Genomic DNA, 13,432 nt, shown 5'->3' on the forward strand with positions numbered 1-13,432 from the left:
ACGAGGGGCTAAAATAATTGCGATGGCTGGTCGTTGGATTTTTGTTATTTGGAAAAACTTTTAACATGGTAATAGTGATCGATGGATACGTAAATAATTTCGTTCCATTTAGTTTATATCCCCGAATCGAGATCGAGGTGAAATAATCCGTATAAAATTTGAAATTGAAAGTTTCAGAAGAATTAATCGACTCTATATATAAACCTCCATACTCAAATTTTAAACTTGAACGTTGCAAATTTTTAAGTAAATTTTTACTTACGTTCTCTAAAATTTTGAAATCCACTATTTTTCTCCAAGAATTTAATTCCAATTCAAATGTTTATAACTATCTTTAAATTTGTATAAAAAAAAAAAGATTATTTCAATTGGAAATTTTGCGACTTGGAAAAATTTATACTGAGAGAGAGAAGCTGCTCTCCCTTTGCACAATTTTTCGTGTACAGTCGCGTGGCGTTTAAGCGGAAAACGCGAGACGGAAATGGAGGTAGCTGCAGGGATTAAACGCTTATCGGTGCACGTGTTGGCTGCACTCGCTTCTTGGAAAGGGTGAATCTGTCGCGAGGAGAAGTTCATCGCCTTCTCGATAGGATTATCGTCTCGGTCGGAATCGAAATTCGTCGTGTTCGAGGCGGATCGCTGGGAATCCCGACATCCCGTGCAACGATATTGCTATTTACGATGGAACGCCGGGGCGAATAACCATATTCGTTGTTAATAGACTGTTATCGATTGCCCATTCGGCTGAACCGCGATTGCACCGTTTCTCTATCGAATAAATTGTTTCATACTCACATGCCTCTCCTCGGCCGGATTAAGACCTGCAACACACGAAACGGATACACACAGTTAATGGACCAATGATTTATTCTCAATTCTTTTTTGGATTTTGATCGATTGAGGAGAAAGTATATATATATAACTAAATTTCGATTAATCGATTAATAATCATTGAATATTTTTATAATTAATTTAATTCTAATCTATCAATATTGAATAATTCATTATCAATGAACATTTTTAAAAAACATGCGCGTTCAAAAAGAATATTTAAAGAATATTTTTTTTACCAAGAAGATATTTGCAATTCATCCGAAAAAGTAATATTACGCGATATTTTTGATCCCAAATAATAATTAGGAAATTTAAAGAGCATCAGAGTTTTCCTATATATGGATAAAATGTTATATAGTTTACAAAGTTTGCGTTAAACTTCATCGGAACACGAGACTTAAGAAATAACCGTCGAGCGAATAAACATTTTATCATGAAATATGGTGCGCCTTAACTATTCCCTCGAGAAGAGAAGCTGTTCGAGGAATCCATATTAAACGCAGTGAACAGCGTCACGAAGCATTTAATCAAGAACGTGTCGAGCAAGCATCGTCTCATACTACTATTTCCTCTCAAGCTGAACAACTCATTTAACGCACAGATATCATATTTAGTCTCGCCTCCTTGCCACCTCGAAACAACGATAAATATTATCCTCGTATTAAAGGTAGAAAAAGAAGAATGAAAAGAAGATAACCATAACCTTTTAATAATCGTTAAAAATAATGTGGTTAAACCATATTATTAGCCTGCATTCGATCGCGCAAAATTGGCCAATTATCGAGAGAAACATTAATTACGAGAAATGATGCGAAATAAATTTTTTCCCGAATAGCAGGCGATCATTTCACATTTTTCTTCGATATAAAATATCATTTTGCGCTTGAAACGACGCGTGATATTTTACATAATTGAAGACCGCGGTTTTTACCGATTTTCTATTTTTCGCGTGATTCTAGAAATGCGATCCTTCGTAACACAGTACAATTCTTGGTAATTTTTTAAACTTAAAAAAAACTTGATAAGATTCCTAGATGCGAACAATATGAACCAAGGAAATAATTTAATAATAAATAATCGTTAACAAATTGTTTTAAAAAATATCGCTCAACCGTTCCTCGAAACGAAACTTTCCATCGATTTTCCAAATATATTTAACCCGATATCTTTTAACAACACTTAGTCGGACAGAACAGATCTAAAACAGCTTTTAAAAATTAATTATCGTACTCGAAAATGTTTCTCAAGAGAACATTCGTTCCGATCCCACACTCCTCTCCTCAAGAAGACACTCCAAGCATCGTTCTCTGCCCGTTCAAGACCGTCGTATTTCCCGGAAAATTGAACCTTCGCCATGTTTTTCCATGATTATTGCGGAACCAACTCCGGCGGTATGCCGGTAGAATCTTTTCCCGCGAGATAAAAGGAAAAAGGTGGCAGAACGTAAGAGAGAAGGTAGGCTTGGCTCCTCTCCTCGAGAATTTCCGAGAAGGGATGTCGAGGATGAGGAGGAGGAGGAAGAAGAAGAAGAAGAAGAAGATCCACTAGAAGAGAGAGAGAGAGAGAGAGAAAGAGAGAGGCTTTGTCCTCGAGAAACCCGGCTTCTTCTTCATAGTTTGCCCTCGCTCGATTTCTTCCCCCAAACCTTCCCCTCCCTCCTCTTCATCTTTTCTCGTCTCTTTATACTTTTCGTGGGTACACTTTGTCTCGTCAGGAAATACCTTAACGATACTATTCTTCGCCTGTTGTTACCCATCCTACGACAAGACGTACAACGAGCCGTTTCTCGAACACGGTTAACCACGTCTTCTTTATCTTTTGTTTTTTTTTATTGATGCGTTAGTAGAGGATAGGTATTTGATAAAATAAAAAAAAAAGGTGTCGAGCATTGAACGATATCGTGGGAATTTTGAATGTGACTCGAGGAATGTTCTCGACAAGAAGAATTAGAATTTTGATATACGTCGGATAGAAAGTCGCGTTTAATCGTCTGGATATGATATTTGATATCCTTGCAACGTTGAGCTTATTTCTAATTTATTCAAAAATCCAGAATTATCTCTAGTTAATTATCAAAAATATATTTTCATGTAATAACAACAACAATAATAATAATAATAATAATAATATAAGTTATTCACAAGCAAGATTTCTCTCGTTAAATGTATCTAAAAATACTATACGAAAGAGTATAAATAGAGAAACCTTTCTTCTTTTTTTGAACATTTGTTGTTTCTATACTCATCATACTAATGATACATCGAGCGTTGGATGTCGAATGATTATAGTGATTGAACGGTCAATGATAATCGTTAAAAACTTGAAATCAGCCAGAGTAACATAACCAGTACTCCACTTTCTCATTGAACTCTTTGTAATTGTAATTTTGAGGAACATATATTTGATGTTATTTCACGCGCATTGATTGCAGAAACAGCAGAAATCTCTACTCGGATAGTGTTTTTATTTTCGCACAAACACCGATCATTAATTCCTGTTTTGCCAAGTTTGCTATCTAATCGATCTTCTCAATCTTTCGAACGTCTAAACGCGTATGTAACAACACGTTCGCTGCCTTTTTCTGCTCACTTTTAGCCATTAAGCGCTTACATCAGTTATTTTTCTTGCAGCATATCTTGCGTTGCAACCGTAGCTTTCTACGCTGCTAAATTAACGCTCGTAACCATATTCGTTTTAATCGTTCTTGCTCAAGCCCATAAGTACACGTAATCAAACTCTATAGAAATATAATCTACCAAGTTTCTTCGATGTGATTTCGAAAATTAACAGTTCATTAAACAATTTCTATATATTCGAGGTTATTTTTCAATTATTTTTATCAATCGACGAGAAAATCGAATTCCGATTCGATACACGAGTGCAGAAAGAAATTTCAACGATCTATTCCCGATTAATTTCCTGTAATTTAATGATTTTCCCGTTATCATTTTCCAAATGGCGAAAAATCAAAATTATCCTCTAAAAATCTCTCTCCTCTCGCAATCTCCATTTATCCTCGCGCGAGAAATCCCTCTTCCGTCCAAAGATTAAAATTATCAATCATCCAAAGTACGGAATATTTCATTTCTCGCAAAATGTTACGTTCGCTGGCACGCAGCCGGTTAAAAGCCCCGACAATTCACCAAAACACCTATGCGCGCGGGACAAGACATCCCCACCGCGACAAAACACGGTCAAAGAACGAATTAACGTTATATACCGCAGGGAGCAACGCTTAAAACGGCCGGCGGTATCGTCGACGAGAGCGACAAGAAATAACCCCGACTGGATATATACCCTTCTCCCTCCCTCCCGACAAAGGAACTGAGAAACGAGGAGGGGGACGAGGAGCAGGCAAACGGAAAAACCCGACGCCATAAAGTTTCCGGAGGGAGGCGAACCCCCTCCGCCACTTGTATAAAGGATAAAGTAATCTCTCTCTCTTTCTCGCTCTCTATCTCTATCTCTCTCTCTTTCTCGAGAGAGCAAGACGTCACTCGCGCGGGTTCTTGCACGCCGATAAAACGTATCCGCGAGGGTCGACTCCGTCGTGTGTTTTATGGTCGGGCAAATTAAGGAGAAGCGCCGTTTGCGCGCTGGCAAAAGGATCCACCACCCCTCGTGGCCATTACGGGGTTGTGTCGGGGGTGGCGGAGCGCGAACGGAAAAGGGGTCGTGAATTTTCTGGCCCGTGGACCGCATCCAACTTGGCTCTCTCTCTCTCTCTCTCTGTCGAGCAAGGGGGTGAGTAAGTAAAGGAGGAGGAGGGGAGGAGCAAGAACGAAACGAAGCATTTTCGACGACGCTCTCAGAGTCGCGGATTGTGTATCCTTCTCTCCTCTCTTCGTCCTGTTTTCGAGGCGAGAGGACAACTCGGCCTCGCTTCTTTCACCCTTTTCTTCACCCCTCCCGCCATTTGCTGGCCACCTGGAAAAACCGGACGCGGAAAACAGCGCGAGTGATTCTCTGGTAAAAACGAAGGAAGTGCTCGTTTGCCGCGCGGCAAACCGAGATGGCGCGCGCGTCCACTTTTGGCGCCGCCATTGGAAGAGAGCGGGAAAATTGCAGCGAGAAGAGGGGAGGAAAAGGTTGGAAAAGGGTAAGGAGAGAGAGAGAGAGAGAGAGAGGGATGTGCATTATTGAGAAGTTGGCGGGGGAAATTCGATTTTTCTATCCTCCCGGCGAGAATTTATTTATTATACGTAGAACGGACGATTGGAACTATTGATGCACGATCGAAATTCGAATCTTTGGTTCGACGAACAAATTCTTCCAAAGAAATATTAGCATTCTATGTAATGCAAGGAATCGATTTTAACGATCCGATCTCGACTTAAACTTAAACTTGTCCGTCGATCGAAGAGGATCGAGAAGGAGAGGAAGAAAAAAAGAAAGAAGAGGAAAAGGAACGACAGAAAGGAGGACGATATCCGGATACGAATTACGAGGGGATGAATTACGTCGCGCACGAAGGGAGGCGGCCACGATCTCTCTCTCTCTCTCTCTTTCTCTCTCTGGGGGACCATTACTCGGCCAAGTATCTCCGCGATGAAATGGTAATGCGAGCGATACCGGTTTCTAATCGTCTGTGAAAGAGGTCTTCTATCCGCGTTCTGGTAAATCGTTTCGCGAGCGAGCGGGCAAGAAGAATCGGATGAATGGGCAGATATCGCTACTATTACTATTACTACTACTACTACTATTAGTTAGGAGTCGTTCGACGGGGGAGGGGGAGAGGAGAATCGGGGCAAGTCGGTGGAAAGACTTGGAAGGAGGGGAAGGATGGGAAAGATGAGGTAGGGGCGAGAAAATGGACGGAAGGTGGGAGGATGAAACGATAACGGCCCTGCTGGAAACAATTCGCTCGGGGGCAATGTTCCGGAAAGGAGGGAAGAAGTTTCAGTTGCCGCGACAGAAATAGTGGCCCATTACGGTTCCTTGCCTCCGCTCTCCGTGACGTTTCAAAAGGGTGTCGACGAGATGGGGGGAGAGAGGGAAAGGCGAGACAGTGATTTCAAATGTCGCGGTTTGTTCCCGCAGGATCGTATCGAAAGAACGTGGCACCCACGTGTGGTGAAATGATTCAACGATTCGGGATTCTTGTTTCATTTTCTTGCATTCGGGAAGAATGGAGGAGAGAGGGTCTTTCGAGGATTGGAGAAAAAAAAAGGAAGTCTTCCTTTCCACCAGTGGATGGAATAAAAATCTTCTCAAGAACCCGTTACCCTTCGTTTCCCTAAACAGAAAACCTACGAGCCAAAGAAGTTCTCCATTTTCACGGTTGGCGAGCAAACTGCAACTCCATTAAGCGTGCACCGTTTCCGGTCGAGTTCCAACACAACCACGCACAAAAAGGAAAAGAAACGAGTACCAAAAAAGAAGAAGAGGAGGAAGAAGAAGAAAATAAAGGGAAGATGGAGGTTGAGACGGAAATTAAACGAAGACGTCGTTACGCTGCACGTTGCGACGATTATAACACTGTGGCGCAATTTTCAAACAGGCATCGAGGGGATTGGCTGCTGCTCTGAGATCGCGGTGCAAACTCTCGCGGTAGCGAAGGGATCGGCCGGTATTTCATTACCAACGCTCAAGAAAACGCGAAACAACAACGTGGAACAACTGGTCGGAGGAGAAAGAGGGAGAGGGTTATTCTCGGGCCACGGTAACATAGTTAGGCGAGAGTGTAGCTGGAGATATTGCGCGAGCACGGCAACTACTCGGGAAGAGTGGTGAGTGGAGGGGGGAGGGTGGTACGAGGGGGAAGAGAAAGAGAAGTAGAGTGAGCAAGAAGGGCAAAGGGGTTGGGAGGAGATGAGAGGAACAGACTGAGGGGCGCGAAGGTTTAGAAGAGCCATCTAAAGGTGGATGGAACGAAAGAGGGGAAGAGTCGGAAGTACTCTCGTGTCAAGAGGAGATTCTGAGTGCTCTTCTGAGAGACGACCATGCACAGCGCGCGAGAAAGAGATATATATATATATATATACACACACACACACATAGAAAGAGGAGGTTCGACGAAACATAAGGGACGGGAAGGAGAGGCTTTGCACGTACGAGCGAGTGAGCACGTGTGCGTCGTACGCGTGGTGTGTTTACGAGAGTGTGCGCGAGCGAGATAGGAGAGTCACTCGAAGCCCTCGCGACTTTGTCAGCGCTACACGGGTCCTAAGTGCGAACGTTCTTGCACTCGTGTGTCGTCCCAAGGAGAGAGAGACGAGGACGCGCCGCCTGCACAAGTGGATCTTCGAGGTCAAGATCGAGGGTTCCGCGAGTTTCAGGCTTAAGCACGATCGTTTGCGTCACCGTTCTATTGCGGCCCGCTTGAAATATCCTCTCCTCCTCCTCCTCCTCTTCGTCCTCCTGTGTCACACGCCGCGTTTCCATTGTCATCATCCCTCCCTCTCTCTCTCACCTCTCTCTTGTGCGACTACCTTGTGTTTCACTCTTACAGTGTCGCGTTACTATCAATTTTCTCGACACACGCTTTCACAATGGCGAACGATCGAATTTCGACGAGTTATTAATTCCTTTGATATCTCGGAGATTGATACTATAATTTTCTCTTTAAGTAAGATAGATAGCGAGTGAAATTCATGGTATTTCGATAAACAGCGAGAGTGTGTGCAAAAGTTACATTGTGCAACGTGGTCGGTATATCGTGCGGTAAGTTAAATATGTACGTGTGTATGTTAAACAAGTTTAGCCTTTTGCTTGCCGAGTCAGTCGTATGAATTTACATGTTGGAGATAGGAAGTGAACACACTTGATGAATAATACTTTGGAAAATAAATGTCACGGGACGATGTTATTGACCGAACAAAGGTGGGTCACCGATTCAATAACCGCGACTGAACAATGTGTATACATATATATATGTATATATACAAAGTTTAAAAAGTTTCGAAGTTAAAATTGAAAAAATTCGGGAAAAAGAAAAGATTCTTGCTAACATTTTTAACGTAAATTAACGTCATTAACGCGTTCGATGGAAAAATCGAAAGCGACGGGTATTAATTTTTGACGAGTAGAAAGAAACAATATGTACATCAATCATCCAAGACACTCTCTCACTCGGCACTAAAATTAAAAATTTATTTAAAAAAGATTTTTCAAACTTGGAACTTTATTTTTTCGGAAATTGAACAACGCCACGAGAGAATTTTGATTATTGGCACAGTTATCGAAGCCGCGGTTTCGAAACTTTGCCCCCCCCTTATCCCCCTTAAAACTTGGAAAACAGCTTCGTTTGCTTCGGTCGTGGTAATCGAACGGAATGCAAAGCGAGAATCGTCTCATGAGGATCCGGTTGCAAACGCTTCCCATAAGAGGCTGGAGATAAGAGGAACAGGTAGAAAAACAAGGGGCCGGATTGCAAGAGAAACACGATCGACCGAACGTGGCGTTATTTCTTCGAAACTCGGTTGCAACTTGGCGTTCGATACGCAAAATATTCGTCGGGGGAGGGGGGAGAAAAGATGCTGACCGCGCGAAAACGAAAGCGAGACACCGGAGGTCAGCGGCTTTTGTAAATCGAATCCCCCCCTCCCCCTCCTTTTGCTCGACAACGCCGGTCGTGCTCGGTGTCGGAATACCGTTTTCTTCTCGTCGAGAGAACAGGTGGCATTTCTTTTTTTTTTTTTTACGCTGCGAACGGAGTGGTTTCTCGTTTCTTCGAAAATAAACGAGAACCATTACAATTTTACGAGAATAATTCGTTTTAAGATAAAAGAATATATATAATTTATCTCGTTATTACGAATAATTTTGGTTTTTCTTTTCCTTTTTAACCGTGGTTAATAAATTACGTTGATAATGTATCATCTTGGAAAACGTTCATTATCGATCTCTGTTTGTTTCTAGCGTAATAGGAAAAATTCAACTGGGTGCGGTAGTGGAGAGGCTGACGAAGAAGAAAATTTGATTAACGGCTGATCACTGTTAAGGAGTTGATTGTTCTTTGTAACCGTTGCGAAACAGTTTTATGGGATAGGTCATGCAACTTAGAGAATTATTTATCCTTTTTTTTCCTTTTTTTCGTTTTCGAGCGTACGTAGAACGAATGAAATAATAAAATCTATCTGTTCAATCTGAATGATTAGCCTTTCAGATGAGTTATTAAATACCTTCGATTTCGTTACGTAATTCCTCGCCACTAGAGGAGGGAGAGTGGAAATGTATAATAAATAGGAATTAGATTTATCGACTGATTGGTTTCGTTTGGTATACAATAACACACCTCGATTAATTTCTTATCCTTTTCCTTTTCTTGTTGTTTAAAACGCTTATAATTATCCACACCGGCTACGTACAGCTAAACGATATAAAAAAAGCAATTGCAATTTCACGGGTCTTAATGAGGTATACGCTTAATTAAGGATACATCTATCACTTGTGAAGCATGATGGTGCAACAACGTGCAAAAACATTGATCTTCTGACTTTTTACTCTATTATTTCCTGCTTCGAATGGAATGTAAACCACGTATCATACTAATTACACGGTTAAATCAAAACACGGCTTTTACGGCTTACGAGAATTTATATAAGTAGATTACCATTATTACCAAAAGCAATTATTTATCCATATTTCGTCGAAAATTTGGATAAAATTCCATGATACGAAAACTCGTCGTTGACTCGGTCTCGTTCCGATTATTTATCAATTTTATATTTACAAAAGTGCGTAACGTAAAGAGTTCTATTGTAGAAAAGAAATTATCAAATTAATTCTTCTTTCCTTCTTTTAAAAATTCCTGTTCGCTTCATATCTTCATCGAGAGATATCTCGAGGGATTTTAATCGACTAATTTTCGAAGAGAAATTTCGAAAGGGACCTGCTTACCTCCATTGTGCTTTAAATCGTCCGCTTGACGATGGATGTCCGGTTTGGTCAACATCGAGAGGGGATGAGCAGCTGTACCACCAGCGGTTGCCGCGGCGCCCGGTGGAATACCTAATCCGAGAAGTGCTGCGGAGGCTGACGTAGGAACGGGAAGACCAGCACCAGGACCGAGCCCGGGTAGGCCAGGTATACCTGGATGCGGGCCCATAGCGGCGCCAGGTGGTAGTTGTTGGGCGTGCACCTGCTGAAGAAGCCTTGGCAGGTCTGGCCTTTGTTGCTGTAACGGATCAGGAAAGTTTCGACTTTTATCACCTCGAAGAGTATATAGTTTACCTTCCTCCCTGATCACGACATTTTTCTTCTCTTTCTCTCCCTCACGAAATGCTTTTGCATCGACGAGTTGTTGTAAAAAGCACGGATTTAAATTAATAAAATAAAATCGATTTTATTTTTCATGATTGAGGATAAAAATGGATATTCCAAGGTGAACCAATTAAAATTATTTATCGTTCGAGAGAGAGATAAAATTAAAATGATACGAGATAAGATGTAAGAGTGCGTGTAATAGAAATATATCAAATATATCAAACAAGTATTTATTAATACTTTTGTGAGAGGTGTTTATCGTTTTATTTGTTGAAACGTAGAGAAAAAAGAAAAAAAGAGAGAGAGAGAAAGAAAAATAAAAATAAAATGTTATAATAAAATCGATCAATCACTTTCAATTCGTAGAAAATATATTTTATTACGACAAGTTTGTAAAATCGCTAATGATTAACCGTTAAAGTTTTTTTTTTTACGCTTCGACATGTGATTAAATCGATATAATTGACAAGTGTATCAAGATTTCTCCCTGGGATAAACGTTCCCAATCCAGAAATCTAATCTTTGAACAACAACAACCGATGACACGCCGATCCCGACGAGTGGCCCCGAGATTAGATTCGAATCGATGGCATCATCGAACACTGATGAAACGCGCCTCCGTTAACTATTTTTTATCGTGAAAAAAACATAAAATCCTCGAACAAATATATATCGTTTCGTTCCATATCATCGTCCGAGATAGGAAGAAAAAAACAGAGAGAAACGAAACCCAAAATTAAAGATTTCCTTCCATTCCATATTTCTCTGTTCTCTGAAATCGCGCGACAAATCGATCTAAACGTTCCCTTAGCGCGAGGCGAAAGAAAGAAAGAAAAAGAAGAGAGAGAGAAAAAAACGTTGCAGTCATCGATCGTAATTTAATTTTCCCCGGTTATTCAGGGGCCCTCTCGTTACGTGCCGGGGGACACAACTTTCCACGAGGACAGAGAGAGAGAGAGAGAGAAGGGGATACACAAATCACGGTGGCAAACTTCCATCCGCGGGTCCCGTTTAAATAACCCTCGAATTCCCCCTCCACGAACCGACGGAGACGAAGAGGTAAATCCCGAAAGTACGAAACAAGTGGCGGGCGGGCGACTTTATTTGCGGCCTTTCCGCCAAACCGCGAGGAGAAAGAAAGGGACGGAGAATGGGGGGAGGGGAAAAGTTTCGAGGAAACGGCTATAAACGTGCCCCCCTCCCGGTAGTTTCTCCTCGTTAGGGAGGTTAGTAGGAGGGGGTGTCGGTTGAGTTTCAGACAAATTGTAGAGGCCACGCCGCGCCGTTTTAACGCTTAAGGATCGAAGAGGGGTGGATGGAGGAAGAAGAAGAAGAGAAAAGAAAGGAAGGAAGGAAGGAAGGAAGGAAGGAAGGAAGGAAGGAGGAAAAGCGCGCCATCACCCGTCCACCCTCTGGCAAACCGTGTACACTCGTTAAGGCAGGGCCGAATATTCCTGGGGAGTAGTTTGCCGAGATAATTAAATGGTTTAACGATATAATAAGAGCGACTGTCTGAGCCAGCCCGCAAAACACGAAAGAAAGGGGGGGCGAAAAGAAAGGCGGACGTAAACGTTTCCCAGCTCTTCTCCTTCCCACCCCCAGTCGCCGGTAAATACGACGATAATCCTGACCTCGGGCTGTCGCATTCCTCCCCCGTCTTGGCCCATTCACGTCGAGAAGATCATTTCCGGCATGGATTCCACTAATGATCAACGACCAACTTTCGAATTTCGTTCTAAACGTTTCGTGGACGCGGTGGAAAGGGTGGAAAGGGGTGTTGAAAACTTTAGACGTGTGTATTTTTTTGAAACGATTCGAAACGGTTAATAACTCTTATCGATACAAAATTTCGTATCGTTATCGAGATTAACTCGGATAACTCGATTTTTAACTTGTTTTTTGATGTTTATTATTATATTCGTATTATCGAAATGATAAAAATATAAATCGAACGTCAATTGAATTTGATTCACAGTTTAGAAGTTTCTTTGAGATTGTAAAATTTTTATATTATATATTATATTATATTTATATTATATTATATATTATATTATATTATATATATTATATATATTATATATATTATATATTATATTATATATTATATTATATTATATTTTATATTATTATTATATAATTTAATAGGCATTATTATATTTTTTTTATTATCGTATTTTATAAAAAAGCTGGGAAAAGTTTTAATCACGTTTGGCATTATTCTCGTTTTGTTAACGCTTGGTCGCAGAACGGGGCCCAACCCTCGGGTTCATGGAAACGTTTAAACGAAAAATTATTGCCGGTTTACCTCTCCTTCTTTCGTCCCGAAGTCAATTTACCTCGGCGAAAGAGTTAAAGCCGGCAAAGCGGAGTTATTTCAATCTGGAATTTTTGCGCGCCGAACGCGGTGGGTCTTCTTTTGTGAGTGGCGGCAAAAGAGGAAGTCATTACGAACCCCTTCATCTTCACGCGAGCCTTCTTGCGGCACCTGCATCCACCAAGGCGCAAGCCTTGTTCTCAGCAGTTTTCACCGGTGTCGTTGATGCTTGCTGACTCAACCACCCGTGAAGATAGTGCCGTTAAAAGATCCAAAGGGATCGTCTTAACCTTCTTCTTCTTCTTCTTCTTCTTCTTCTTTTTCTTCTTTCTGTATCACACATCGTTGACGCTTGAAAAGCATCTTTTTGGCTCCTTCCTTCACGGGATTATGAACGTCAGCAGCAGCAACATCGTCTATGCCTTCTAACTTTATAAACAGATCATTTTCTCTCCCTTTTGATCGATCTTTTTAAGCGTTCGAATTAAAATCATTCAATTTTTCTTTGGAAAATATTTAATGAAACTCTGGGTAGAAGAAAACTAAGGTGTATATAAGCCATTTTCGTTATCTGTGATCAAAACCAAAGTGTAATATTTATATATGTGTGTGTGTATGTGCGCTATCTTGTTTACAATTTTTTCTAGAAAGTATTTCTTTCGGGATAAGCGTATTATTAGAAAAAGAATAAACTGTAGGATTCCAGGGGAAAAAAGCGAATTACGATTGATTTTCCATTAATAACGAAGATATTAAAAATATATATCGATCGATAGAGGGTAATTGACGATGAAATCGTTCACGATATCGAACGTTTCCACAACATTTTCATCTGTAAATACAATGTCGAGATAACGGATAAGTGTTGATTCGATGAAGAGGCGATTACATTTTGTAGTCGATAAAAGTCATAGAACGTCGATAAGGATCTCCTCGCTTCGAACAAATATGATATGATTTGGATAAAGATTGATAAATCACTCGAGGTGTGAAATACAACTTATTATCAAAGCAGGAAACAAGTATTTGCCATACACACACAACACACACACATATGTGTATATATATATATATATA

At 40.9% G+C, this 13,432-nt stretch overlaps 1 protein-coding gene across 3 annotated transcripts in view; it reads right to left on the reverse strand.

The window, feature by feature from the left end:
• Nucleotides 1–13,432, reverse strand: part of LOC102679352 (protein groucho-like) — a 126,385-nt gene that overhangs the window by 25,295 nt on the left and 87,658 nt on the right. For all 3 annotated transcript variants that reach the window (XM_031513926.1, XM_006608824.2, XM_006608823.2), the window contains 2 exons: nt 9,676–9,952; nt 796–821 (listed from right to left, as the gene is read on the reverse strand). In XM_031513926.1, coding sequence (XP_031369786.1) covers nt 796–821; nt 9,676–9,952 — 303 coding nt within the window. The remainder of the gene's footprint in view (nt 1–795; nt 822–9,675; nt 9,953–13,432) is intronic.

Source organism: Apis dorsata, unplaced genomic scaffold, assembly GCF_000469605.1.
Source record: "Apis dorsata unplaced genomic scaffold, Apis dorsata 1.3 scaffold_44, whole genome shotgun sequence".
In the NCBI taxonomy this organism is placed as follows: domain Eukaryota; kingdom Metazoa; phylum Arthropoda; class Insecta; order Hymenoptera; family Apidae; genus Apis; species Apis dorsata.